The sequence below is a fragment of the Ranitomeya variabilis genome, chromosome 6 (genome assembly GCF_051348905.1).
Source record: "Ranitomeya variabilis isolate aRanVar5 chromosome 6, aRanVar5.hap1, whole genome shotgun sequence".
Classification (NCBI taxonomy): Eukaryota; Metazoa; Chordata; class Amphibia; order Anura; family Dendrobatidae; genus Ranitomeya; species Ranitomeya variabilis.
The window spans coordinates 510764914-510790349 of NC_135237.1; the positions used below are offsets into that span (position 1 = coordinate 510764914).

The 25436-nt window shown below is 42.7% G+C and overlaps 1 protein-coding gene across 3 annotated transcripts in view; it reads right to left on the reverse strand.

Annotated features, from left to right (window-relative positions):
- Positions 1 to 25436, reverse strand: part of CPQ (carboxypeptidase Q) — a 606939-nt gene that overhangs the window by 533838 nt on the left and 47665 nt on the right. For all 3 annotated transcript variants that reach the window (XM_077270925.1, XM_077270926.1, XM_077270927.1), the window contains exon 2: positions 24091 to 24545. In XM_077270925.1, coding sequence (XP_077127040.1) covers positions 24091 to 24520 — 430 coding nt within the window. In that variant the 5' untranslated portion in view covers positions 24521 to 24545. The remainder of the gene's footprint in view (positions 1 to 24090; positions 24546 to 25436) is intronic.

The following is a 25436-nucleotide window of genomic DNA, read 5'->3' on the forward strand; positions in this document are numbered from 1 at the left end:
CTCTGTGTTGGGTGCTCTATGCTGAGAGCTGTGTCCTCTATGCTGAGTGCTCTGTGCTGTGTGATCTGTGTTGGGTGCTCTATGCTGAGAGCTGTGCCCTCTATGCTGAGTGCTCTGTGCTGTGTGATCTGTGTTGGGTGCTCTATGCTGAGTGCTGTGCCCTCTATGCTGAGTGCTCTGTGCTGTGTGATCTGTGTTGGGTGCTCTATGCTGAGAGCTGTGCCCTCTATGCCGAGTGCTCTGTGCTGTGCGATCTGTGTTGTGTGCTCTATGCTGAGTGCTGTGCCCTCTATGCTGAGTGCTCTGTGCTGTGCGCTCTGTGTTGGGTGCTCTATGCTGAGAGCTGTGTCCTCTATGCTGAGTGCTCTGTGCTGTGCGCTCTGTGTTGGGTGCTCTATGCCGAGTGCTGTGCTCTCTATGCTAAGTGCTCTGTGCTGTGCGCTCTGTATTGTGTGATCTATGCTGAGTACTGTGCACTCTATGCTAAGTGCTCTATGCTGTGCGCTGTGTTGGGTGCTCTATGCTGAGAGCTGTGTCCTCTATGCTGAGTGCTCTGTGCTGTGCGCTCTGTGTTGGGTGCTCTGTGCTGTGCGCTCTGTGTTGGGTGCTCTATGCCGAGTGCTGTGCACTCTATGCTAAGTGCTCTGTGCTGTGCGATCTGTGTTGTGTGCTCTATGCTGAGTGCTGTGCCCTCTATGCTGAGTGATCTGTGTTGTGTGCTCTATGCTGAGTACTGTACCCTCTATGCTGAGTGATCTGTGCTGTGCGCTCTGTGTTGTGTGCTCTATGCTGAGTACTGTACACTCTATGCTAAGTGCTCTATGCTGTGCGCTCTGTTGGGTGCTCTATGCTGAGAGCTGTGTCCTCTATGCTGAGTGCTCTGTGCTGTGCGATCTGTGTTGGGTGCTCTATGCTGAGTGCTGTGCCCTCTATGCTGAGTGCTCTGTGCTGTGTGATCTGTGTTGGGTGCTCTATGCTGAGAGCTGTGCCCTCTATGCCGAGTGCTCTGTGCTGTGCGATCTGTGTTGTGTGCTCTATGCTGAGTGCTCTGTGCTGTGTGATCTGTGTTGGGTGCTCTATGCTGAGTGCTCTGTGCTGTGCGCTCTGTGTTATGTGCTCTATGCTGTGCGCTCTGTGTTATGTGCTCTATGCTGTGCGCTCTGTGTTGGGTGCTCTGTGTAACCTTCTTCTCCCACTCTTGACACACTGATAGCAACACCACAGAAGAAATGCTAGCACAGGCATCCAGTATCTGTTGTTTCAGATGCTGTACATCTCATATCTTCACAGCATAGACGATTGACTTCAGATGACCCCAAAAATAAAAGTCTAAGGGGGTCAGATCAGGAGACCTTGGTGGTTATTCAACTGGCCCACAACAACCAATCCACTTTCCAGGAAACTGATCATGTAGGAATGCTCGGACCTGACACCCATAATATGGTGCACCACTGTCTACCTGTACTACATTATTATTATTATTATTATTATATTTATATAGCACCATTGATTCCATGATGCTGTACATGAGACAGGGTTACATCAAAATACAAATATCACTTACAGTAAACAAAACTAACAATGACAAACTGGTACAGAGGGGAGAGGACCCTGCCCTGCGGGCTTAGATTCTACAGGATGGTGGGGCAGGAGACAGTAGGTTGGGGGTTGCGCTAGCTCCGGTGGTGTGAAGGTGGTTGAGTGGTCATTACAGGTTGTAAGCTTCATTGAACAGATAGGTTTTCAGGTTCCGTTTGAAGGATCCAAATGTGGTGGATAACCGGACGTGTTGGGGAACAGAATTCCAGATGATGGGGGATATTCGGGAGAAGTCTTGGAGGCGTTTGGGTGAGGAGCGAATAAGCGTGGAGGAGAGAAGGAGGTCTTGGGAGGACCGGAGATTACGTGAGGGAAGATATCGAGAGATTAGTTCGGAAATATATGGAGGAGAAAGGTTATGGATGGCTTTGTAGTTCAATATTAGTAGTTTAAACTGGATGCGCTGGGAAATTGGGAGCCAGTGAAGGGATTTGAAAAGTACTATACCACTGTCTACCTGTATTACATGTACTGTACCACTGTCTACCTGTGCTACATGTATTGTAGCACTCTCTACCTGTACTATACCACTGTCTACCAGTTCTATATGTACAGACTAACTCTCTACCTGTACTACATGTACTATACCACTGTCTACCTGTACTATATATACTGTATCACTGTCTACCTGTACTACATGTACTGTACCACTGTCTACCTGTACTACATGTACTATACCACTGTCTACCAGTTCTATATGAACATAATAACTCTCTACCTGTACTAAACCACTGTCTACCTGTACTATATGTACTGTATCACTCTCTACCTGTACTACATGTACTGTACCACTGTCTACCAGTACTACATGTACTATACCAGTCTACCTGTACTACATGTACTGTACCATTCTCTACCTGTACTACATGTCCTGTGCCACTGCCTACTGTAATTCACGTATTGTACCACTCTACCTGTACATATACTATACCATTGTCTACATGTACTATATGTACTGTACCACTGTCTACCTGTACTACATGTACTGTACTGCCCCTATACTACATATACTGTACTGCTCCCTAACTGCACTATCAGTAAAGTACTAAATGTACTGTACCACTCTCTACCTATATTATCAGTAATGAACTAAATGTACTGTACTACGCCCTATCAGTACTATGTGCTATAATACTCTCTACCTGTACTACATGTACTGTACTACTCTCTATAAGTGCTATATGTACTATGCTACTCTCTAAAATACAATGCTACATATACTTTTTCACTGTCTACCTGTACAACATATACTTTACCACTCTCTACCTGCACTACATGTACTGTACCACTTTCTACCTTTACTGCTACCTTTTATTGCTCTGCCTGTAGTACATACAGTGGCTTACAAAAGTATTCACACACCCCTCAGCATGTTTTGCTACCTCACAACCTGGAATTTGACTTTCTTTTGAGGGTTTTCATCAGTTAATGAAAAGAACATGCCTACAACTGTGAATATTTGGTTTTCTTTTTTTTTGGAAGCAAAGTAATAGGACAAAATAACTGAAAACTGCAGTGTGTATTTCTATTCACCCCCCTAAAGTCAGTACTTTGTAGAGCTTCCTTTTGGGGTAATGTCACGCTCACACCCTGACTGGTGGGCGTGAGCTCGGGGGGTTTGTGGCCCCACTGGGCCACAAACCAGACTACCCTGGAAGGGGCGTGACTATGACAGCTGCCTGGGTTTTCACTGGAGCCTCTGATGGTGAGGTCAGGCTTGTGCAGCAGGCAGCTGCCAGGTGCTACTCCAGGGTGGTGTCTGGCTGTGGCTTCTGATCCCACTTGGGAGACAGGAACACCAGGATTGGTGTGGGCATCAGGCAGGACTGGCAGAAGAGCACGGCTGAAACTCAGACGAGTAGGCTGGCATGGCTGAGACACAGGGCTGACAGAGACACGGCAGAGAACACTGGGCTGGCAGAGAACAGAGCTGGCAAGCAAGGCAGAGAACACAGAGCTGGCAGGCACGGCAGAGAACACAGGGCTGGCAGGCACGGCAGAGAACACAGGGCTGGTTGATGTGGTGTATGAAGGAACAGGTAGGGAACTGTTCACACTGGAGGTGCAGGTACGGATATGTAGTATGGAGGAACAGGTAGGGACCTGTTCACACAGGAGGTGCAGGAACGGATATGAAGTAACAGGTAGGGACCTGTTCACACCGGAGGTGCAGGAAAGGAAACAAGCAGAAAGGAATGAGGTAGGAAGGAACAGGTTGGAACCTGTTTACACAGGAGATGCAGGTACGGAAACAAGCCAGAAGGAAAGGAGAAAGAAGGAACAGGTTGGGACCTGTTCAGACAAGAAGAGAACTGCAAGGCTGTGGATAGGAGCGGTAGAGCAGCAAGAGATAGCGCAGCAATAAAAGCTAAGCAGAGCAGAACCACAAGGAATATGGAGAGGAGCTGCAGCAAGAGATTACTGCAGCAGCAGAAGCTAAGCAGAGCAGAGCCACAAGAAATGTGGAGAGGAGCTGCAGCAAGAGGTTTCTGCAGCAGCAAAGCAGAGCAGAACCGCAAGGAATGCGGAGAGGAGCTGCAGCAAGAGATTACTGCAGCAGCAGAAGATAAGCAGAGTAGAAAGGAGCAGAACCGCAGGAGGGCGGAGCAGAAGTAAAGCCACAAAGGTACAGAGCAGGCAGAGCCGCAAGAATGCGGAGCATAAGCAGACTGAGAACACAAGGAAAGACACAACAGGGAAGGAAGCCACAAACAAGGAGACCAAGATAAGACTAGGTTCAGACAAGGGAATGGAACAAGACAAGAAACAAGAACAAAGACACAGGGACCAGGATATTCTGCCTCCTGGAGAGCGGAAAACAAGATCAAGGCAAGGTAAGGAGAAAAGTCTCTAGAGAGGGAGTATCACAGAGCAAGGCCTGGCAAACTCAGAAGCTACACAAACTGAGCTGACACATTGCACAGGCCCAGTCCACTGGGTGGAGCTGCACGAAATACTGGAGGCCTCTTGGTAATTGGTCAGGAACAGATTAGACAGGTGCACCTAATTCCTATAAGAACCAGAGAGTTCAGGCGCCTCCCACCTATACACACAGCCAGGAAGCATGCAGAGAGCAGAGGAACAGAATATAGAGCTGGCAAGAAACAGAAACCACATCATGGCCTGGAGCAGTGAGTAAGATAGTGTGAGAGATGAGAGGCCATGCCGTGATGCCGGCAGAGTTGTTACAGGTAATTGCAGCTGCAAGTCGCTTTGGATACGTTTCTATCAGCTTACCACATCTTGCCACTGGGATTTTGGCCAATTCCTCAAGGCAAAACTGCTCCAGCTCATTCAAGTTAGATGGTTTTCTCTGGTGAACAGCAATCTTCAAGACTGACCACAGATTCTCAATTGGATTAACCCCTTCAAGTCGCGGCCCTTTTTCGTTTTTGCGTTTTCGTTTTTCACTTCCCTCCTTCCCAGAGCCATAACTTTTTTATTTTTCCGTCAATATAGTCATGTGAGGAATTATTTTTTGCGGGACGAGTTGTACTTTTGAACGACACCATTGGTTTTACCATGTTTTTAACTAGAAAACGGGAAAAAAATTCCAAGTTCGGTGAAATTGCAAAAAAAGTGCAATCCCACACTTGTTTTTTGTTTGGCTTTTTTGCTAGGTTCACTAAATGCTAAAACTAACCTACCATTGTGATTCTCTAGGTCATTACGAATTTATAGACACCTAACATGTCTAGGTTATTTTTTATCCAAGTGGTGAAAAAAAATTCAAAACTTTTGCTTTAAAAAAAAAAAATTTCCGATACCCGAAGCGTCTCCATTTTTCGTGATCTGGGGTCGGGTGAGGGCTTATTTTTGCGTGCCGAGCTGATGTTTTTAATAATATCACTTTTGTGCAGATACGTTCTTTTGATCGCCTGTTATTGCATTTTAATGCAATGTCGCGGCGACCATCGCTGTTTAGCGATCAAGTTAATGCTTTTTTTTTTATTGATAGATCGGGCGATTCTGAACGCGGCGATACCAAATACGTGTAGGTTTGATTTTTTTAATTGTTTTATTTAGGATGGGGCGAAAGGGGGGTGTTTTAAACTTTTATATTTTTATATTTTTTTCATATTTTTAAAAACATTTTTTTTTACTTGTGCCATGCTTCAATAGCCTCCATGGGAGGCTAGAAGCTGGCACAACCCGATTGGCTCAGCTACATAGCAGTGATCATCAGATTGCTGCTATGTAGCTGAATTGCAGGTGTGCTGTGAGCGCCGACCACAGGGGGGCGCTCACAGCAGGCCGGCATCAGTAACCATAGAGGTCTCGAGGACCTCTATGGTTACTGTTCTGACACATCGCCGACCCCCGATCATGTGACAGGGGTAGGCGATGCGCTCATTTCTGGCCACACGGCCGGGAGCGGTGAATGCCGCTGTCAGCGTTTGACAGCGGCATTTAACAGGTTAATAGCGGCGGGTGAATAGCGATTTCACCCGCCGCTATTGCGCGCACATGTCAGCTGTACAAAACAGCTGACATGTCGCGACTTTGATGTGGGCTCAGCGCCGGAGCCCACATCAAAGGGGGAGACACGACATGCGCATTAATAGTACGGCGCATGTCGTGAAAGGGTTAAGGTCTGGGCTTTGACTAGGCCACTCCAAAACAATTATACGTTTCACCTTAAACCACTCAAGTGTTGCTTTAGAAGTATGGTTTGGGTCATTATCTTTTTGGAAGACGAATCTCCATCCCAGTCTCAAATCACGGACAGCCCTAAAAAGGATTTGCTCATGAATATCCCTGTATTTCGCACCATCCATCTTCACCTCAATTCTGATAATTTTCCCTGTCCCTGCTGCTTAAAAACATCCCCACAGCATGATCCTGCCACCACCATGTTTCACTGTGGGGATGGCGTTCTTGGAATGATGAGCTGTGTTGGTTTGCTTTCAGACATAGCATTTACCTTGGTGGACAAAAAGTTAAATTTTGGTCTCATCTGACTACAGCACCTTCCTCAATACACTTGGGGAGTCTCCCACATGTCATTTGGCAAACTCAAAATGAGCCTTACAATTTTTCCGTGTAAGTAAAGGCTTCTTTCTGCTCACTCCTCCATAAAGGCCACCTTTATGGAGTGTATGGCTTATTGTGGTCATATGGACTCTCTAACCACCTACTCCAAACAGTGAACTTCTCCTTCAACCCTAAACAAGGAAGTGTGAACTCTCACTGACAACTCCCAAGTGCTAGTGGCAAGCATATATACCTGAGAGGAGTGGCCAACACAGAACAGCTGAGACGACACAGGATGGAGGGCTCCAGGAGATCAACTGAACTGATTAACCCTTGCAATGAAAGAGCCAGGAAAACCTGCACTGTTTAATAGGATGGTGAAGCAGTTCTAATCAGTGCAGGAGTTCGTGTAACCAGACACCACGATCTCCTGTGTTCTCTCTATCGCAGTATCACCGTGACATCAGGATATCAAGGAGATGGAACGACGGTACCAAGGTAGATGGAATGTGAACATGATGGGGGGCTACTGCTGGATTCTTCAGAGAAGATCCCCAGGCCTTCTATAAGAGAAAAGGTATCAAGAGAAGCTTTGAAGAGAAAAGGAAAAGGAGCAAGAATTAGTTTCCAATAAAGTTGCAGAATGAATGTTCAATACATTTTTAGATATAATATTGCGAATATTTTTAGCTACAATAAAGTTTTTTTTTCTTGTTCATTTTGCTTGTATGTAATTTCACGAGTGTTTTGTGCAAAATGCATAATGGATGGTTAAAAATTGAAGTGTTTTATATTTAATCAGGGCATAAAAAAAACATGAGAATCAGTCACTGGATTTGAAAAAAAAATTGTAAATTTTACTTCTGTAGCACCAACATAGAGGGAACTTGTACAGACAATAAAGACATAACAGAGTAACATAATTCAACAGATACCAAGATGAGTGAGGGTCCGGCTACTCGCAAGATTACAATCTATGAAGAAATAGGGGGGACGCGAAAGGTAAATGGTGACAAGCGCTTGTATTGTAAATAAGGTGTTCACATAAAGCTGCATGAACCGGTCTCCAGCCAGTGTCTGTACAAGTACAGACACAATGGGCTAATAACTGCATGGAGGGGGTGTGAACAGATGCTACGAGGGTCCTGTTTTGGAAGAAAAATGTGGAAGCGCAAAACAAGAATCAGTGACGTAAAAAGATAGCTCAGTCTAAAGAAGTGTATTTTTAGGGCACACTAAAAACTGTGTGTATTGGGAAAAAATCAAATAGTTATGGGTAGTGTATTCTAGAAAATTGGTGCAGCTCAAAAGAAGTCTTAGAGATGGGAGTGGGAGGCTCAGATTATTGAGGATGTTGGTCTAAGCTCTAAGACAGGGGTGGAGAATCTTTTTTCTGCCAAGGACCATTTGGATATTTATACCGTCCTTCGGGGGCCGTACAAACTCCGCCCACAAAGTACATCCTGACTGTAGCACTGGTGTCAGGACGTAATCTTTCATTGCATGCCCTCCAGTGTTCAGTAGTGAACACTGTGTGTGTACTAACAGAGCAAGAAGAATGAGCTGGTGGCAATCAAAATACAGCTCCCTGCCCAAGAATGCGGTCCCTGAGAATCTGCTCGGGGGCCTGATAAAAGGTCATTGAGTGCCGTAAATGGCCCTGGGGCCTGAGGTTCCCCACCCCTGCTCTAAGGCCTAAGACTGAACCCTGAGGAACCCTGGCAGTAAGGGGAAAAGGAGAGGATGAGGAGCCAACAAAAGGTACAGTGATGGAGTGGTGAGAGGTAGGAGGAGAGCCAGAAGAGAATGGTGTCCTTGTTATTTACCTCTGTAGGTGCTCAACTGCACACTATTAATATACTTGTATATTATATATGGTAGCACCTGTTTTCAACGTATAAGGTGGCTCACAGCTCACAGCTTCCTTTTCTGCTTCCCTGTGTTAGAACCTTCTTTTCGGCTTCTTTCACTCTTGAATAGTTTCATTTCCATCATTATTATTGATACTTCTGACAGTGCACTTTGCACCCGCACTCTATCATAAGTCAATGGAATAATTTAGGATTTCTCCATATCCATCTGCATACAGAAGCGGCGTAGCTATAATTACTCTTTTAATTGCATATTTATTAGCTTCCGCATTAATTTCTATTTTCTATTTTTTTTCACAGAGTTACAAATTTCAAGCTACAATGGACATCCAGAAGTTGTTATAAGTTGAGGGAACAGTGTCAATTCTTTATCAGGTTGCAACATTGAAATTCTTGGCGAAGTCATGTCAAACACCTGGAGAGCATGACCCGGGTCACGGTGCTTCACAAATCAAGCTGATGAGGAGGCTTTCTGTTCTAGCTACCTGTCAAATATTACGGGGCATGAGGTTTTTATATTTAGGTGATATGGAAAGTGGCTCCTCCTTTCCTTTCTTCCAGTTTTATTGTAAAAGAACAAAGAATTACTTCTAAACTTTTTGACACTGATCTTAAATGTCAAAGCAAAAACTAAGATTTACAAAGTAAATTGCTTTAATTACAGCTAAAAAAAAAACAAATTAACTGATTGCATCTCCGGTCACATTACTAAAATCAGTATCCCATAGAGGCAGCTTTCCAGCCATTTCTAGCCTTAAAGGGGTTGTCTAGGCTTTGGACAAGAATCTGCGGTTCCCTGGGAATCCCAGAGTGAGCGGACGGTAACGTGACTCAATAGGAGAGAATTGAGAGAAGCCAGAGTCTAGTCGGCATGTGACTGCAAGTATGCTGGTCTCATACACACGGTCGCAGGGAGTGCTCTTCAAGGGTAAGATAGATAATTAGGTAATTATTAAACAGTATGTTATCAAACGTGATCGGTATGCTAAGGAACAATGAGAAACATTTCACTGAGTAATCTGAATAGGATTTAGGGTATGTGCACACGTCCGGATTTCTTGCAGAAATTTCCTGAAGAAAACCGGAAATTTTCTGCAAGAAATCCGCATTTTTTTTTTTGCGTTTTTTTTCCGTGGTTTTTTTTAGCATTCTGCAAGCGTAATTAGCTTGCAGAATGCTAAAGTTTTCCAAGCGATCTGTAGCATCGCTTGGAGAACTGATTGACAGGTTGGTCACACTTGTCAAACATACTGTTTGACAAGTGTGACCAACTTTTTACTATAGATGCTGCTTATGCAGCATCTATAGTAAAAGATAGAATGTTTAAAAATAATAAAAAAATGGTTATACTCACCCTCTGCAGACAGCCGATCTCAGCGGCGTCCGTTCCTATAGATGCCGGTGTGGTTCAGGACCTTCGATGACGTCGCGGCTTGTGATTGGTCGCGTGAGTCACATGAGCGGTCACGCGACCAATCACAAGACAGCGACGTCATCACAGGTCCTGAACCACACCATCTATAGGAACGGAAGAGAGAGCATGCACGGGAGAGGCGGGAACACTCCGGGGGCCATCAGAGGGTGAGTATATGACTTTTTTATTTTAATTCTTTTTTTTTACCAATTATATGGTGCCCAGTCCGTGGAGGAGAGTCTCCTCTCCTCCACCCTGGGTACCAACCGCTCATAATCTGCTTACTTCCCGCATGGTGTGCACAGCCCCGTGCGGGAAGTAAGCAGATCAATGCACTCCTAGGTGTGCGGAATCCCCGCAATTCCGCATTTTTAATGAACATGTTGCTTTTTTGTCCGCGATGCGATTTTTTCGCGGAAAAAAATGCAACATTTGCACAAAAAATGCGGAATACCCTGTAAATAATAGGAGGCATATGTAAGCGTTTTTTTTCGCGTTTTTATCACGTTTTTATAGCGAAAAAAACGTGAAAAATCCTGAACGTGTGCACATGGCCTTAAACTGTAACCTTCGTTTTAATCTTTATCTCTAGAATCAATCGTACATGTGAAAATAAGAAACTTTGTCATGTATCTTATCAGACGAATCTGCTTCTTTCTCCATCAGGACTGATCAGTCGTTTTTAAAATTCTTGTTTTACGGGTAAAATCTGTATTCAATGAAGACAGATTCTCCCATTACTGAGATAGGAGATGACAGCTGCTACTGATGATATTCTATGTTGGCCAGAGGGAGGCGCTCTGCCGCCAGCTCCTAACCCCTGGAGTTATGACATGTCAGAAGATCAATCAATGGATTTCCTATTCAAGCTCAATAAGTCAAGCTTCATAGTATTTTTGCCTTCTGGGAAAGAGGTAATTCGCATCATTATATCCTATTAAGATTTTCTGGTTTCTTTAAAGGGATTGTCCATTCACATCACATTAATTAGCTATCTGTGGGAAATGTCACGGATACAAAAACGGTGGGGGTCCGACACCCGGCACCACCACTGATATCACATTGATGAAGAAAATCGGCGGGATCCGTCACCCGGCACCCCCACCGATATCACTTTGAGGACCTATCTTGTGGATATGTCATCAAAATGGTGAGAAATGGACAAACAGGAATCTCCCATCACCGCATTAAGGTCGTTTATTTCAGGCAAGTGCCCTAAAATAGCCATCTGCAAGTGGGCATCTGGCACGGGTAATATCACTAGCCAAAAATGCAAGGCTCGTTAAAGGGAATCTATCATAAAGCTTTTGCTACATCATACTAGAGCAGCAAAATATGGGAAAAGAGACTCTGATTCCATTGATGTGTCACTGAGTTTACTCGGTGCAGCAGCTGTGATACTATCAGCGTTCTTAGACGTAGCATATAGAAGAGCTCAGAAAGCTTCCCCCACCCACACCAGGCTCTCTGTGTACATTGTCTGTTGACAGTGAGCTGTTTATCAGAGGAGGGGGTGTGGTTGGACCACTTGGTGCAAGGCAGCTAGTCTGGGCAGTGATCATCTCCTGGTGATAAAACATTAATTGTATGGAAACAGCAGCACATAGCCTAATAAGTGAGACGTCCCTGAAATCAGTCTCTCTGCCCCTACATCATGCTGTCTATGAATTACACAGCAAAAAAACTGCTGACAGATTCCATTTAATTGGTTGCAAGTTGACTTACATGGTGGCTATAATCAATAAGTGGCTCTAGCAGGATAGTTTCCTTTGCTTACAATGAGGAGAACTAATTTGTATTAAAAGTGGGATTAAGCAACCAGAGACATCCACAATGTGCAATATCTGCCAAATCAGTGTGACACAAATACTGTACAATGAACCTGTTGCTGAACATCAGGCTCCGTGACTGAAATGTCCTGTCTCCATCTGTGTCCAGAGGGACCTCTCCCCATAGGCACCAGACGCAACGCCAGGAACACGGGTTCTAATCCGAGCTGCAGGTCTTTTGATTAGAGATTAAATCACTTTTAGAGAAGTGTCTGATAATCCTTTAGATCACACAGAGGATTTACGGTTTCCAGTAAACACAAATCATCACAAGCATATGTGCGTCCCTGCCTCCCCCGCACATCACGCAAGTGATGAAAGTGATGTGTGTGGTGGTTTGGTGTTAATATCCTGAGGATCACGCAGTAATCAAAGTGCGCATAGAAAATATGCTGCTCAAATAGTATAAATCATTAATCAATAGGTGACCGAAGCTTGACAGGGAGAGAAGTGTGCATAAAGTGAGAGTCTTCATCCACGAAGTAAAACAAACCGCCACACGATAAAGGAATATAAAGTCTACAATAAACTATGACCGCCCAAATTACTGTGTCTATTCACAACGCGTTTCTGATTTACGCTCGGGGTGCACAACAGGATAATGCCAATACATGCACATATGACGCTCACAGACTCCCAAATGCACACGGTTTAGTATATTTTTGTATTGCAAGATGTCTCTATATTGGAATACATAGACGACTTTGTGGGCGATGCATCGTTAAATTTGACTGTCATTACACCTTCTCTAATCTATTGTAGGGGTGTGTTCTTCTTTCTCCTGTGTATTGCTGCCTCTTTATGATTGGTCAACTACATGCAGGAGAAGCAGTACACGCCCCCAAAGACACATTCTCGTTATGCCCCGTAGGGCATATCATAAATTATAACCTAAATTTTGCAAGCAAAAATCTCCACAACAGAGAAATTAAAAAATAAAAACTGTTTTTTGGGGTTTTTTTTGAAGCCACAATTCCTTGATTTCGTCACTTTAACATGCTCAAACTGATGAAAGATCCTCTTTAATCCCACACCATAAATGTACAATAGCACAAGGTAAAAGCCTAGGACCAAACACAGTTATACTACAGAGCTTAGTTGTTGTCCGGTTTATGTATTTGCCACTTTTCTTTACGGTTTGTCAATGTCGGTGTGATTGACAAATTCAAGATGTGTTAGTCTAATTGACCATTTGAAACTTTCTAAAAAGTCTCTTTTTTTAGCTAATTTACATCTTTACTGCATAGGCACTACAAAGTACCAATCTGAGACTCCTATACAGTCTCAATATGGAAACATTGCTGCACACATAGTCCCCATCATATTCCTCCCACTTCAACTAGTGTATGCTAGCCCAATGATCTCCTGCATTCAATAATATTACAGATGTTGACACTAGTACCACACAGGCTCAATGTATGGCAGGAAACAAATGAATCACATGTATATGTATATACAGGTGCTTCTCACTAAATTAAAATATCATCAAAAACTTAATTTATTTCAGTTCTTCAACACAAAAAGTGAAACTCATATATTATATAGAGTCATTACAAACAGAGTGATCTATTTCAAGTGTTTATTTCTGTTAATGTTTATGATTATGGCTTAAAGCCAATTAAAACCCAACAGTCATTGTCTCAGTAAATTAGAATACTTTATAACACCAGCTTGAAAATTTATTTTAAAATCCAAAATGTTGGTCTACTGAAATGTATGTTCAGTAAATGCACTCAATACTTGGTCAGGGCTCCTTTTGCATCAATTACTGCATCAATGTGGTGTGTCATGGAGGCAATCAGCCTGTGGCACTGCTGAGGTGTTATGGAAGCCCAGGTTGCTTTGATAGCAGCCTTCAGCTCGTCTGCATTGTTGGGTCTGCTGTCTCATCTTCCTCTTGACAATACCCCATAGATTCTCTATGGGGTTAAGGTCAGGCGAGTTTGCTGCCAATCAAGCACAGCGATACTGCCATTTTTAAACCATGTATTGGTACTTTTGGCAGTGTGGACAGGTGCCAAGTCCTGCTGGAGAATTAAATTTCTTTCTCCAAAAAGCTTCTCGGCAAAAGGAAGCATGAAGTGCTCTAAAATTTCCTGGTAGACGGCTGCGCTGACTTTGGTCTTGATAAAACACAATGGACCTACACCAGTAGATGACATGGCTCCCCAAACCATCACTGATTGTGAAACTACACAGTAGACCTCAAGCCGCTTGGATTGTGGCCTCTCCACTCTTCCTCCAGACTCTGGGACCTCGATTTATAAATTAAATGCAAAAGTTAATTTCATCTGAAAACAACACCTTGGACCACTGAGCAGCAGTCCAGTCCTTTTTCTCCTTGGCCCAGGTAAGAGGCTTCTAGCGTTGTCTATTGGTGATGAGTGGCTGAGACAAGGAGTGCGACACTTGTAGCCCATGTCCTAGATACCTCTGTGTGTGGTGGTCTTGAAGCACTGACTACTGCAGCAGTCCACTCCTTGTGAATCTCCCCAAAATTTTTGAATGGCCTTTTCTTAACAATCCTTTCAAGGCTGCGGTTATCCCATTTGCTTGTGCACCTTTTTCTACCACACTTTTTCCTTCCACTCAACTTTCCATTAATATGCTTGGATAAAGCACTCTGTGAACAGCCAGCTTTTTTAAAAGGACCTTTTGTGGCTTACCCTCCATTTGGAGTGTGTCAATGACTGCCTTCTGGACATCTGTCAAGTTAGCAGTCTTCCCCATGATTGTGGAGCCTACTGAAACAGACTAAGGGACATTTGTAAACACTTAGGAAGCCTTTGCAGGTGTTGTTTGCTAATTATTCTAATTTACTGAGATAATGACTTTGGGGTTTTCTGTAATGCTGCTGCAGTGCAATATAGCACAACCTCCACCAGGGGATGCTGGTGAGGGAAGAGAGGTTGCACACACAGTATAGCACCACTGTGCAGCAGCAGAGGCACCACCAGGTGGCAAGAGCATGGTCAGATGAGCTGAGTCAGAAACAGTCAGGACAAGGACTACCAGAGGTCACAGCAATACATGTGTACAATACAAGCCAGAAGTCAGAGCCATACGGGAGCAAAGGTGACGTGAGGCAGTAAAACAGGTCGGAAGACAAGCCAGGTCACATATCAAGAGGTCCAAGCACAGGGAGTGAACACTAAGACAAGCGGGGTGTAAGAAAAGGGAAGTCACGGGAACAGAGTAAACGGGCAGAGGATAAAACACGATATCAAGGGGTCAGCTGCTCTAGCCTGGTAGCATGAACTATCACTGACATTGGTCTGCAGGCCACAGCAGACTGAAATAGCCCCACAGAACCCAAAACGAGGCAGAGAAGGTAAACCCCCGCACGACCAGACCGGGGAGAGAAAAATAAGACACAAACTCTGGCCTGGATCATGACATTTTCATTGGCTGTAAGCCATAATCATCAACATTAACAGAAATATACAGTTGAAATAGATCACTATGTTTGTAAAGATTAAATAATATATGAGATTAATTTTTTGTATTGCAGAACTGAAATAAATTCACTTTCTAATGATATTCTAATGTAGAAGCACTTGTACACATATTATAATGTAATCTAGCACTCAGGAACACCCAGCACCGCACCCTTTGGCCAAAGTCACTAGTTGATAAGATTACTATTCTCTGTGGAGCCTGCACTGCCTCTATGCTTTTGCTCCATGTGCACATCCCCAGGCACCCACAATTTTCAGAGGGTTCACATGCCCATACTCCCATGATATCACCATTCACTGCACACTGATCTGACAGCTACTGGCTGAGTCCCGCCTCCTGCATGCTACGTTCCGTTCAAAGCACAGACAGGAAATCTATGTACTCTGTGCTTTGAACTGACTGTACCAGGAAGGAGCTTGTGGTTACGTGACTACATACAACAGCTCAGAAACACAACAGAATTATATAAGCACATAAATAATAGGAAACTGTTTTCGGCTTTGTACATTTTAATAAATGTTGATGTACAGTGTCTTGCGAAAGTGTTCGGCTCCCTGGAACTTTTCAACCTTTTCCCACATATCATGCTTCAAACATAAAGATACCAAATGTAAATTTTTGGTGAAGAATCAACAAGAAGTGGAACACAATTGTGAAGTTGAATGAAATTTATTGGTTATTTTAAATTTTTGTGGAAATTCAAAAACTGAAAAGTGGGGCGTGCAATATTATTCGGCCCCTTTACTTTCAGTGCAGCAAACTCACTCCAGAAGTTCATTGTGGATCTCTGAATGATCCAATGTTGTCCTAAATGCCTAATGATGATAAATGTAATCCACCTGTGTGTAATCAAGTCTCCGCATAAATGCACCCGCTCTGTGATAGTCTCAGGGTTCTGTTTGAAGCACAGAGAGCATCATGAAGACCAAGGAACACAACAGGCAGGTCCGTGATACTGTTGTGGAGAAGTTTAAAGCCAGATTTGGATACAAAATGATTTCCAAAACTTTAAACATCCCAAGGAGCACAGTGCAAGCGATCATATTGAAATGGAAGGAGTATCATACCACTGCAAATCTACCAAGACCCGGCCGTCCCTCTAAAGTTTCATCTCAAACAAGGAGAAGACTGATCAGAGATGCAGCCAAGAGGCCCATGATCACTCTGGATGAACTACAGAGATCTACAGCTGAGGTGGGACAGTCTGTCCATAGGACAACAATCAGTCGCACACTGCACAAATCTGGCCTTTATGGAAGAAGAAAGCCATTTTACAAAGATATCCATAAAAAGTGTTGTTTAAAGTTTGCAACAAGCCACCTGGGAGACACACCAAACATGTGGAAGAAGGTGCTGTGGTCAGATGAAACTGAAATCGAACTTTTTGGCAACAATGCCAAACGATATGTTTGGCATAAAGGCAACACAGCTCATCACCCTGAACACACCATTCCCAGTGTCAAACATGGTGGTGGCAGCATCATGGCTTGGGCCTGCTTTTCTTCAGTAGGGACAGGGAAGATGGGTAAAATTGATGGGCAGATGGATGGAGCCAAATACAGGACCATTCTTGAAGAAAACCTGTTGTAGTCTGCAAAAGACCTGAGACTGGGACGGAGATTTGTCTTCCAACAAGACAATGATCCCAAACATAAAGCAAAATCCACAATGGAATGGTTCACAAATAAACGTATCCAGGTGTTAGAATGGCCAAGTCAAAGTCCAGACCTCAATGCAATCGAGAATCTGTGGAAAGAGCTGAAAACAAACAAACGATCTCCATCAAACCTCACTGAGCTTGAGCTGTTTGCCAAGGAAGAATAGGCAAGAATTTCAGTCTCTCGATGTACAAAACTGATAGAGACATACCCCAAGTGACTTGCAGCTGTAATCGCAGCAAAAGGTGGCGCAACAAAGTATTAAGGGACCGAATAATATTGCACGCCCCACTTTTCAGTTTTTGATTTTCAACAAAAATTTAAAATAACCAATAAATTTCGTTCAACTTCACAATTGTGTTCTACTTGTTGATTCTTCACAAAAAATTAACATTTGGTATCTTTATGTTTGAAGTATGATATGTGGAAAAAGGTTGAAAAGTTTCAGGGAGCCGAATACTTTCGCATGGCACTGTATAGAATTTGATGCCATATGGATGTAAAAAATGGAGACATGGATGAAATACCATTCAAAACCGTTCATCTATTTCTGGATGAAAATCAGACAATTTTAATATGATCATCTGCAGCCTTACAAAGCTTTAATAATCTACGTGCCCAGAAAATCCCTATTTGCGGTAGATGAACTAAAGAATGGAAATTACATCTGCCTAATCGAGAACGTATGTATATATCACTATTTTTTTTTTAAGTGCCACAAACCAGTTATGCTGCTGGTTTCTTACAAAAAAATATTCATGGTAATTTTCTTGCAGAAACTTCTGTGCTTTTGTATCATATTATAATTGACTCTTTTATTCCTACCTCTTATATTTCATGTCTGAATAATGTTCTCTCCCTCCCGTCAGTGCAGGGGACTATTGTCTATTCTTTCTGTGCAATACAAAGCATCAAACATGAAAACAGCAAAACGCTTCAGGAAACATTACTAGGTATTACAAATCCACAGTAAGTACTAGGAAGATTAGGGCGAGAAGGGCTAAAAAGGCCTCACAGTGGTCAACCAACTAACAACACTGCTCACCTATCCACAGAATGGATGAGTGGACATCCAACAACTGGGACCCCCATTAATTACTAGAACGCGAGTCATGTGTTCAAATTTGTGAAGGGCGGTGTAACACACACGTGTGACTACCGTTGTATTTACCATCTATGGAAGTGAGAGTCACCCATGAACACTATTACTCACAGAGAAGTGTCTGGAGAAATAGTCACGCATATAGACTACCCCTCTAGTCATACAAGACTTTGGGACCCCTCTTCCGAGGATTGATCAGACCCCCACTGATCACACATTTATTATCTATCCTGTTGAAGGATAACCCCCTCTAATTGTCTGCTATATAGAAAAAAAAAATAACTTAAGGAAATGTCATTAGAAATTTGGACAGCAACATGAGCAGACTCTTCTTACCTCAGTATCTCTGGTATCTTCAGTATTAGATAAGGTAAGGTGGACAGTAGTATGAGTAGCCTCTCCTTACCTCAGCACCCCTGGTATCTCCGGAAGTAGATCAAAAATACAGAATGGATAGCAGTGTGAGCAGCCTCTTTTTACCTCAGCACTCATGATATCTTCAGTAGTAGATCAGATATGATGGCAGCAGCTTAATTAACCAACTTCTTTTTACTCTGCATTCCTGGTACCTCCAGTATTAGTTAAGATGGACAGGGTGGATAGCAGTGTGAGCAGCCTCTTCTTACCTCAGCACCTCTGGTATCTCCAGGATTAGATCAAACAGGGCAGACAGCAGTGTGAGCAGTGTGAGGCTGAAGCCTCTGTTACACCTAGGAGGCGCTGTTTGTGCTCCCCAGAATGTGCATGCAGACTGATGAAATCCATAGGTGTGCATGGGAGCCACGGATTTCCGATCCGGGTTCTCCATGTGGCTGAAGGCCACAGGTTTGTGTGTGTTAAAAGCCCAGCAGTAAGGGGTATGGGTGTGTCAAGTGTCAGGTGTGTGAGGTGCACGTCAGTGTCAGTCTGGTGTGTGCTAGTGTGCAGAGCAGAGGCCTGCAGAGCGCTGGCTAAGTGCATGGAGGCAAAGGCCAGCGGAGCAAGCACCCAGGGAAGCTGAATAGTCTGGCACCCGCAACGTATACAGTCATGCAAGTCGTCCATTGTACTGGTCTCGGATGTGGACAAGTCCTGTGCCCGGAGCTGGATGTCCTGTGCCCGAAGGAGGATTAGCATGTGTAATGATTGCAAATAGGTGAATATGGTGCCCGGCTGCTATCCGGAGGATATACTGGACTGTGTACGACTGTGTGAGTAAAGAGACTGTGATACATCGATGCAGGACACTCACGAGAACTAGTCAGAGGAGGGCTGGCGTGTGTAGTGTCTGCAACATATGAGGCTGTGTGTATGGAGATGTATGGAGACTGTAATATGGCGTGCGGTCGCCCAGGGAAACTGGAAAAGGGAAGTCTGGCCTGTTTAGAGACCGCAATCTAAAGCCATGTGATTTGCATTGCTATGAACTGGTGTAAACTGAATACTGATAATATACACTGAAGTTATGTGCATTTATGTGAATTGGACTTTAATGCTGAGAGGAAACACATTAAAAGAGACTTTTGTGTTTGAACTTTGTGGGTCACTGCCTCTTCACTGAGTACGATGCTACTACAATCTTACAGCAGCCTCTTCTTACCTCAGCACTCCTGGTATCTCCAGTATTACAGTAGATCAGATAGGGTGGACAGCACTATGAGCTGCCTCTTCTTATCTCAGCATTTCTGGTATCTCCAGCGTTAGATTAGATGGACAGGGTGGACAGCAGTGTGAGCAGCATCTTCTTACTTCAGCACCTCTGGTATCTCCAGCGTTAGATCAAACAGGGTGGACAGCAGTGTGAGCAGCATCTTCTCACCTCAGTACTTATGGTATTTCCAGTATTACTAGGAAGAGCTCACATGCTCCCGGACTATAATCATTATGAGACAGGTTTTTGTCAGGGCAACAAGTTGGCAACCATTTTTATTCTATTTTAATAACCTCCTTAGACAATACAATTGCTACTTAGATGTATTTAGAAGTTTATTTATAACAACATTACTTTTAGTTATTAATGTGTTTTTTTCCTGGAGAACCCATTTACGTAGATGTATGCATTATAGTCACCATATATTTTCAATAATTTCAAGCAGGTCACAGACAGAGGATATATAAAATGATGGAGCACGGAATATTTGAGAAAGTCAAACTCGATAAAAATGAACATGTATAACAGTAGAACTTCACAATAAGCCACGATATGCAGCCTTGTATAATCCTGCATTGTGTGCCGAGAACAATACTGGGTAACGCTTGTTTTGGTTTTGTCACCTTAGCTTGAGTTCTGTCTAAATTAGCTGTCAGGGGAGTAAGCGCTGCCTGTCTTCTGTGAACGCTCAAATGATTTAGAAACATTCGTCACCCCCAAAGGGTTCATTTTGTCATCCATGCTTTATTTTCTATTTTTATTGCTAATATGCTTTCAGTACATGTGAGCCCTGCCTGGGGCTGCTACAATGCACTTCTCACTTTTGTAGTTGGAACAATAGCAGCACTGTTACCTGATTTTCCCTGATTTTGTTTCTATGCTTTAATTTCTTACAAGATATTTATGGTACTAGGCAAATGTTAGTTTCAATGCTAGACCTCGCTATATAGAGTCTATGTACGATGCACCCCCAACTATTCATCATTCATGAGATTTCTGTTGGATTTAAGGGCGCATGTTCACATTTTTCCATCAGTTTTCCATCAATGCCTTGGTAATCTATCAAGGATATTGGGTGGATCCCAAAAGTATCTGTTGAACCCCATAATGGGAGCAGTTTAGGGTTTGGTCTGCAGCCCTAACATTGTCAAGACACGGTGGGCCACAGAAAAACCAGAACCCTAAACAACAATACTCGCGCCCATAACCTGTTAACAGTGCCCAGAACTGCTGCATATCATCTGTGCACCTAATTGTGTTCACATTTTCAGCATTACAATCCGTGTACCCATAGCCACCAAATGAAGATTTTTGGTTTTTGAAGTGGCCAGTGGGGTAACTTGAAATTAGTGGGCACCAATTCAAAATGTCCAACAGGGTCTTCAACTATCAAGGGTCTATAATAGTATTGGTCTTCTCATATGGGCCAAAAGGACTTTTTGGTCCCCACCAATGACAAGAGCATTTAAGGTTAGTTGTCCACTACATGGACAACCCTTTTCCAAATAAAGTAGTCCCCCTTGTAAAATAATAACACCTTATACTCACTTCCTGCACTGCCGATGTCGGCTCCCAAAGCCCGCATGACACTGTTATGCCACATGAGCCCTGCAGCCAGTCAGCGGCCACTATTGGGCTGCTGTGCTCTTACCACTCCTGCTTATCTGAGATTTGGGAACCGATTTTGGTGCAGTTTTTCATATGATGCAAATATGGACTTGGTTGTTGAATACTTGTAACTGGTTCGCTTCAATGACTTCTAGTAATTATTAATTATATAGTCAAATATAATTACGATCAATAGATATTTTGGAAAACTTGCATGGTTGTATTACTGCTGTGTACAAACTTAAGAGTTGTATGGAGCCATAATGAGTCACCTACACACTTTTGTACCTCAACATTCCCCCAACTTCATACTGAAGTATACAGAGTTTTTACATTTTTTAATCTGATTCATAAGAAATCCAACTAAAAAAGGTATGAAATATTCCCTTACATGACATATTACAAAGCCACAATCCCCTAGAAGCATCACACAGAGAGCCATATGGTGACGCACAAAGGATGGAGTCGCATTGTACAACATGCTCTGTCTTACTGATCACAGCTTTGCCGTGATCATGAGGCCTTTAAATCGGACCAGTCATTTATCAACCAGGTATAAATCCCACTGTTCCTCTGACTCTGGCGTTGTTTTCCTTTTCTTCCAGTGCCTCTATGTTCCTGAGATATGGCCCTCTATTTCCAGTATATAAAAAGTGCTTTAACCAATTGGGCATGTTCTTCAAGAAGACTCAGAGAACAGTAACAGTTGAGTAACACACCCACTTGGCTAACAAGACTACATTTGCATACAAGGAAGAGGAGAAAATATCTCAGGAACGGAAAGGAACAGGAACAACAAGAAAAACAATGGCAGATTTATTTATCACCAGGTAACAAAATGATATATTTATGACAAGTGTTGGGTCGTCTTTATGTTTGGACTGCAACTTAAAAATAAGATCTGTATCGACAGAGGGTTTCGGCAACAGGTCACCATTTTATGGTTCAACTACACGGGGCAGAATTCCTGCAGCAATTAAGCTACAAAACTGTGGAGACATCCACAGCAAGGAACACACATTGATTCATACAACTTTTTCCAAAGATTGGTGTAAAGTTCAACTTCTGCAAATATGGCAAAAATTTTTAAAAAAGCCCGTGATTGGCTGCAGCAGTCACATTGGAAGAGACACCATCACAAAAGGCCAAATCATACAGACACAGGCTAGAAATGAAGATAGGGAGCGCGAAAGTGCACGGGGCTCTGTGTAGTGTACTCTTATGTTAAACTTTGCAAACAGTGCACTTTTTAAAAATGGTTGGTTTTGCAGATCTGGGGGTAATCTGCACCTACTGGGGAAAAAAAATAACACTGTTTGCAAATGGCTTTTGCTCCAGAGTGAAGCCATCGTAACAGCGACAAGGTGTGCCCAAATCGGGATGGTCCTAACCTCTAGTATTAAAACTTTAACATGTGTCAAAAATGACCTCAACGTGAATAAGGGCCAAGCAGGAACGAGGTCCAACTGTGGACACCCAGCAATGAGAAGCTAAATAACGTATAATGTCCAGCTTAAAGAAAGTGTGCACTGAGTGTGAGAACCTAAGGGAAAATGAACGGGAGTAGAAGTATCTTAGGTTTTGTCTGTTTAAGGGCCAATGTGAACATGCTCTTACACGTTGCATGTATACCAACGCATCCTCCAGGTCATTTCTCTCCGTTGGGTTAATGCAGTATGCAGCAGACTCCTGCATGCAAATCGAGACCGAAGATCGGCAGCTTATAAATTATAAGTGACCATACCCTTAAAAATAATCTGTCGGGAGGCTTTAACAATTAAACCTGGCGTTGTGGCTGTATAGTTCCCAATACAACAATACAATAAAAATGAGACCAGTCTTGTAGTAACGCTCAATAAAAATGAGACCACTCTTGTAGTAACGCTCAATAAAAATGAGACCACTCTTGTAGTAACGCTCAATGAACATGAGACCACTCTTGTAGTAACGCTCAATAAAATGGAGACCACTCTTGTAGTAACGCGCCATAAAAATGAGACCACTCTTGTAATAACGCTCAATAAAACTGAGACCACTCTTGTAGTAACGCTGAATACAATTGAGACCACTCTTGTAGTAACGCTCAATAAAAATGAGACCACTCTTGTTGTAATGCTCAATAAAATGGAGACCACTCTTGTAGTAACGCTCAATAAAACTGAGACCACTCTTGTAGTAACGCTCAATAAAAATGAGACCACTCTTGTAGTAACGCTGAATACAATTGAGACCACTCTTGTAATAACGATCAATAAAACTGAGACTACTCTTGTAGTAACGCTCAATAAAATTGAGACCACTCTTGTAGTAACGCTCAATAAAAATGAGACCACTCTTGTAGTAACGCGCCATAAAAATGAGACCACTCTTGTAGTAACGCTGCAACTACTGGTATGGCGGTGTAAGTGCATGTAGCTTCAGTACACAATTTCTCAGCACAGGCGCATCGCATTACTGGGACCAATCACAGAGTCAAAGTGGTCAGTTTTTGCTCTTGGTTTATTCTCATTTCACCCCTGAGTTTTCCTTTTTTTGTTTTTTTCAAAATCCACCATACAGTTCCAGAGATTTGGGCCTTTTTATTTAGTGTTTATTTACATGGTCTTCACTAAGAGGGCGGTCCTCACGGGATTCTGTAGGGGTGTGTCTTTAGGTTTATCTGCATAACTACCTTGTGAGCCACGCCCCTTGTAAAACATCATAACAATTAGAACTAAATAAAAATGCCTAAATGTCTGGAACTGTGTAGCAGATTTTGAAAAAAACAAAAAATGTAATACTCAAAGGAGCAGCGGGAATAAAATAAACACAAAACCTGGTCACTCTTGACCTCATGCCAGATCCCCTTTAAGACATATGTTATATAGATAAATCTAGATCATGTAATTTTGATGTGAAGTCAGGGGATGGAACATGAATCTGATCTAGTACAAACTTGTGTCCTACCTTCCACTGGAGTTCCGACACTGCCTCCAAGTCCAAGTATAGCCAGATTTTTCTTCCGTGGCTGGATCATCATGGCCAACTCTTTTCCACGTTCCCAGTGTGGGATTTTGACAGGCTCTAGTGACACATTCTGTAACTTGTCTTCTTGCAGGGCATTATACATGTACTTAATTGCATTTTTGAGATTATCAGAGCCACTGACTCTGTTCCCAATGGTGTCAACAAAGAGGGCCAACCTCTCGTAGGATCTGTTCTGGGCGCTGCCATAGACGGCAAGGTCGATAATGGATTTAGCGATATCTCTATAGTTGGCAACCTCCTTTTTTATCTGTTTTAACTTTCTTGGGCTGACCTTATGTTGATTGCCGATCTCTACACATATATACAGAATATAGAGCATAAGCCCACTAGTCAATACAGAAGGCTTCATCCTACTGCTTCCAATGACGGAACCCCTAGGGGAGAAGAAAAGCAGAATTGGCTAAATTAGTCTCCGAAAAAATAATGTTAGTTTAAGAAGTAATTACATTACTACACTGAATTCTAGGGGGTTTCCAGCTGTACAAAAACATTCTGGTAGCTGCTTATAGTAGTTCACATACAAACTTTTAACCCCCTTCCAACCTTGGCTAATTTTTCCTTTTCTTTATTTTTTTCCCTCCCCCTCTTCCAAGAGCCATAACTTTTTTTTTGTGCAACACACCCATGTAAAGGCTTCGTAGGATGAGCTGTAGTTTTGGATGACACCATTTATCTTAACATATCATGCACTGAAAAACACAATAAAAATTCCAAGTGGCGGTGAAGTTGTGGGGAAAAAAAAAAAACACAGTTCCGCTATTGTTTTTTTGGTTCAGAAATTTGAAAAAAATAAATACATAATTTGTTTTTGTCGCCATTGAGACTAGCAACTACAGTATTTTATTTTTCCTTTGTGGAGTTTGTTTCTTGCCTGGTGAGTTGATGTTTTCATTGATTCCATTTTGGGATACGTAAAACATTTTGAAAGCCTTTTATTGCATTTTTTTGGTAACCAGTGGTAGAAAAACGGGTAATTTTTTTGCATAATATTCTTTATCATACAGGTTAAATAATTTTATATTGTGATATATTGTACTTTTGCGGATGTGGTGATACAAAATTTTTTTTATTTCTTTACATTTAACTGGGAGAAAAAAAGATGTTTAATTTTTTTTTTTCAATTAATCTTATTAGAGGTTTTTTTATACCATAAAAGTATAGTATTGCAGTAAGTAGACAAAATGGTGATCCAGATAGCACAAAGCTGGCAGCTATAGGGACAAGGCCATCACCAAATCTACGTGCCACCCTTAGGCCTCTGTCAG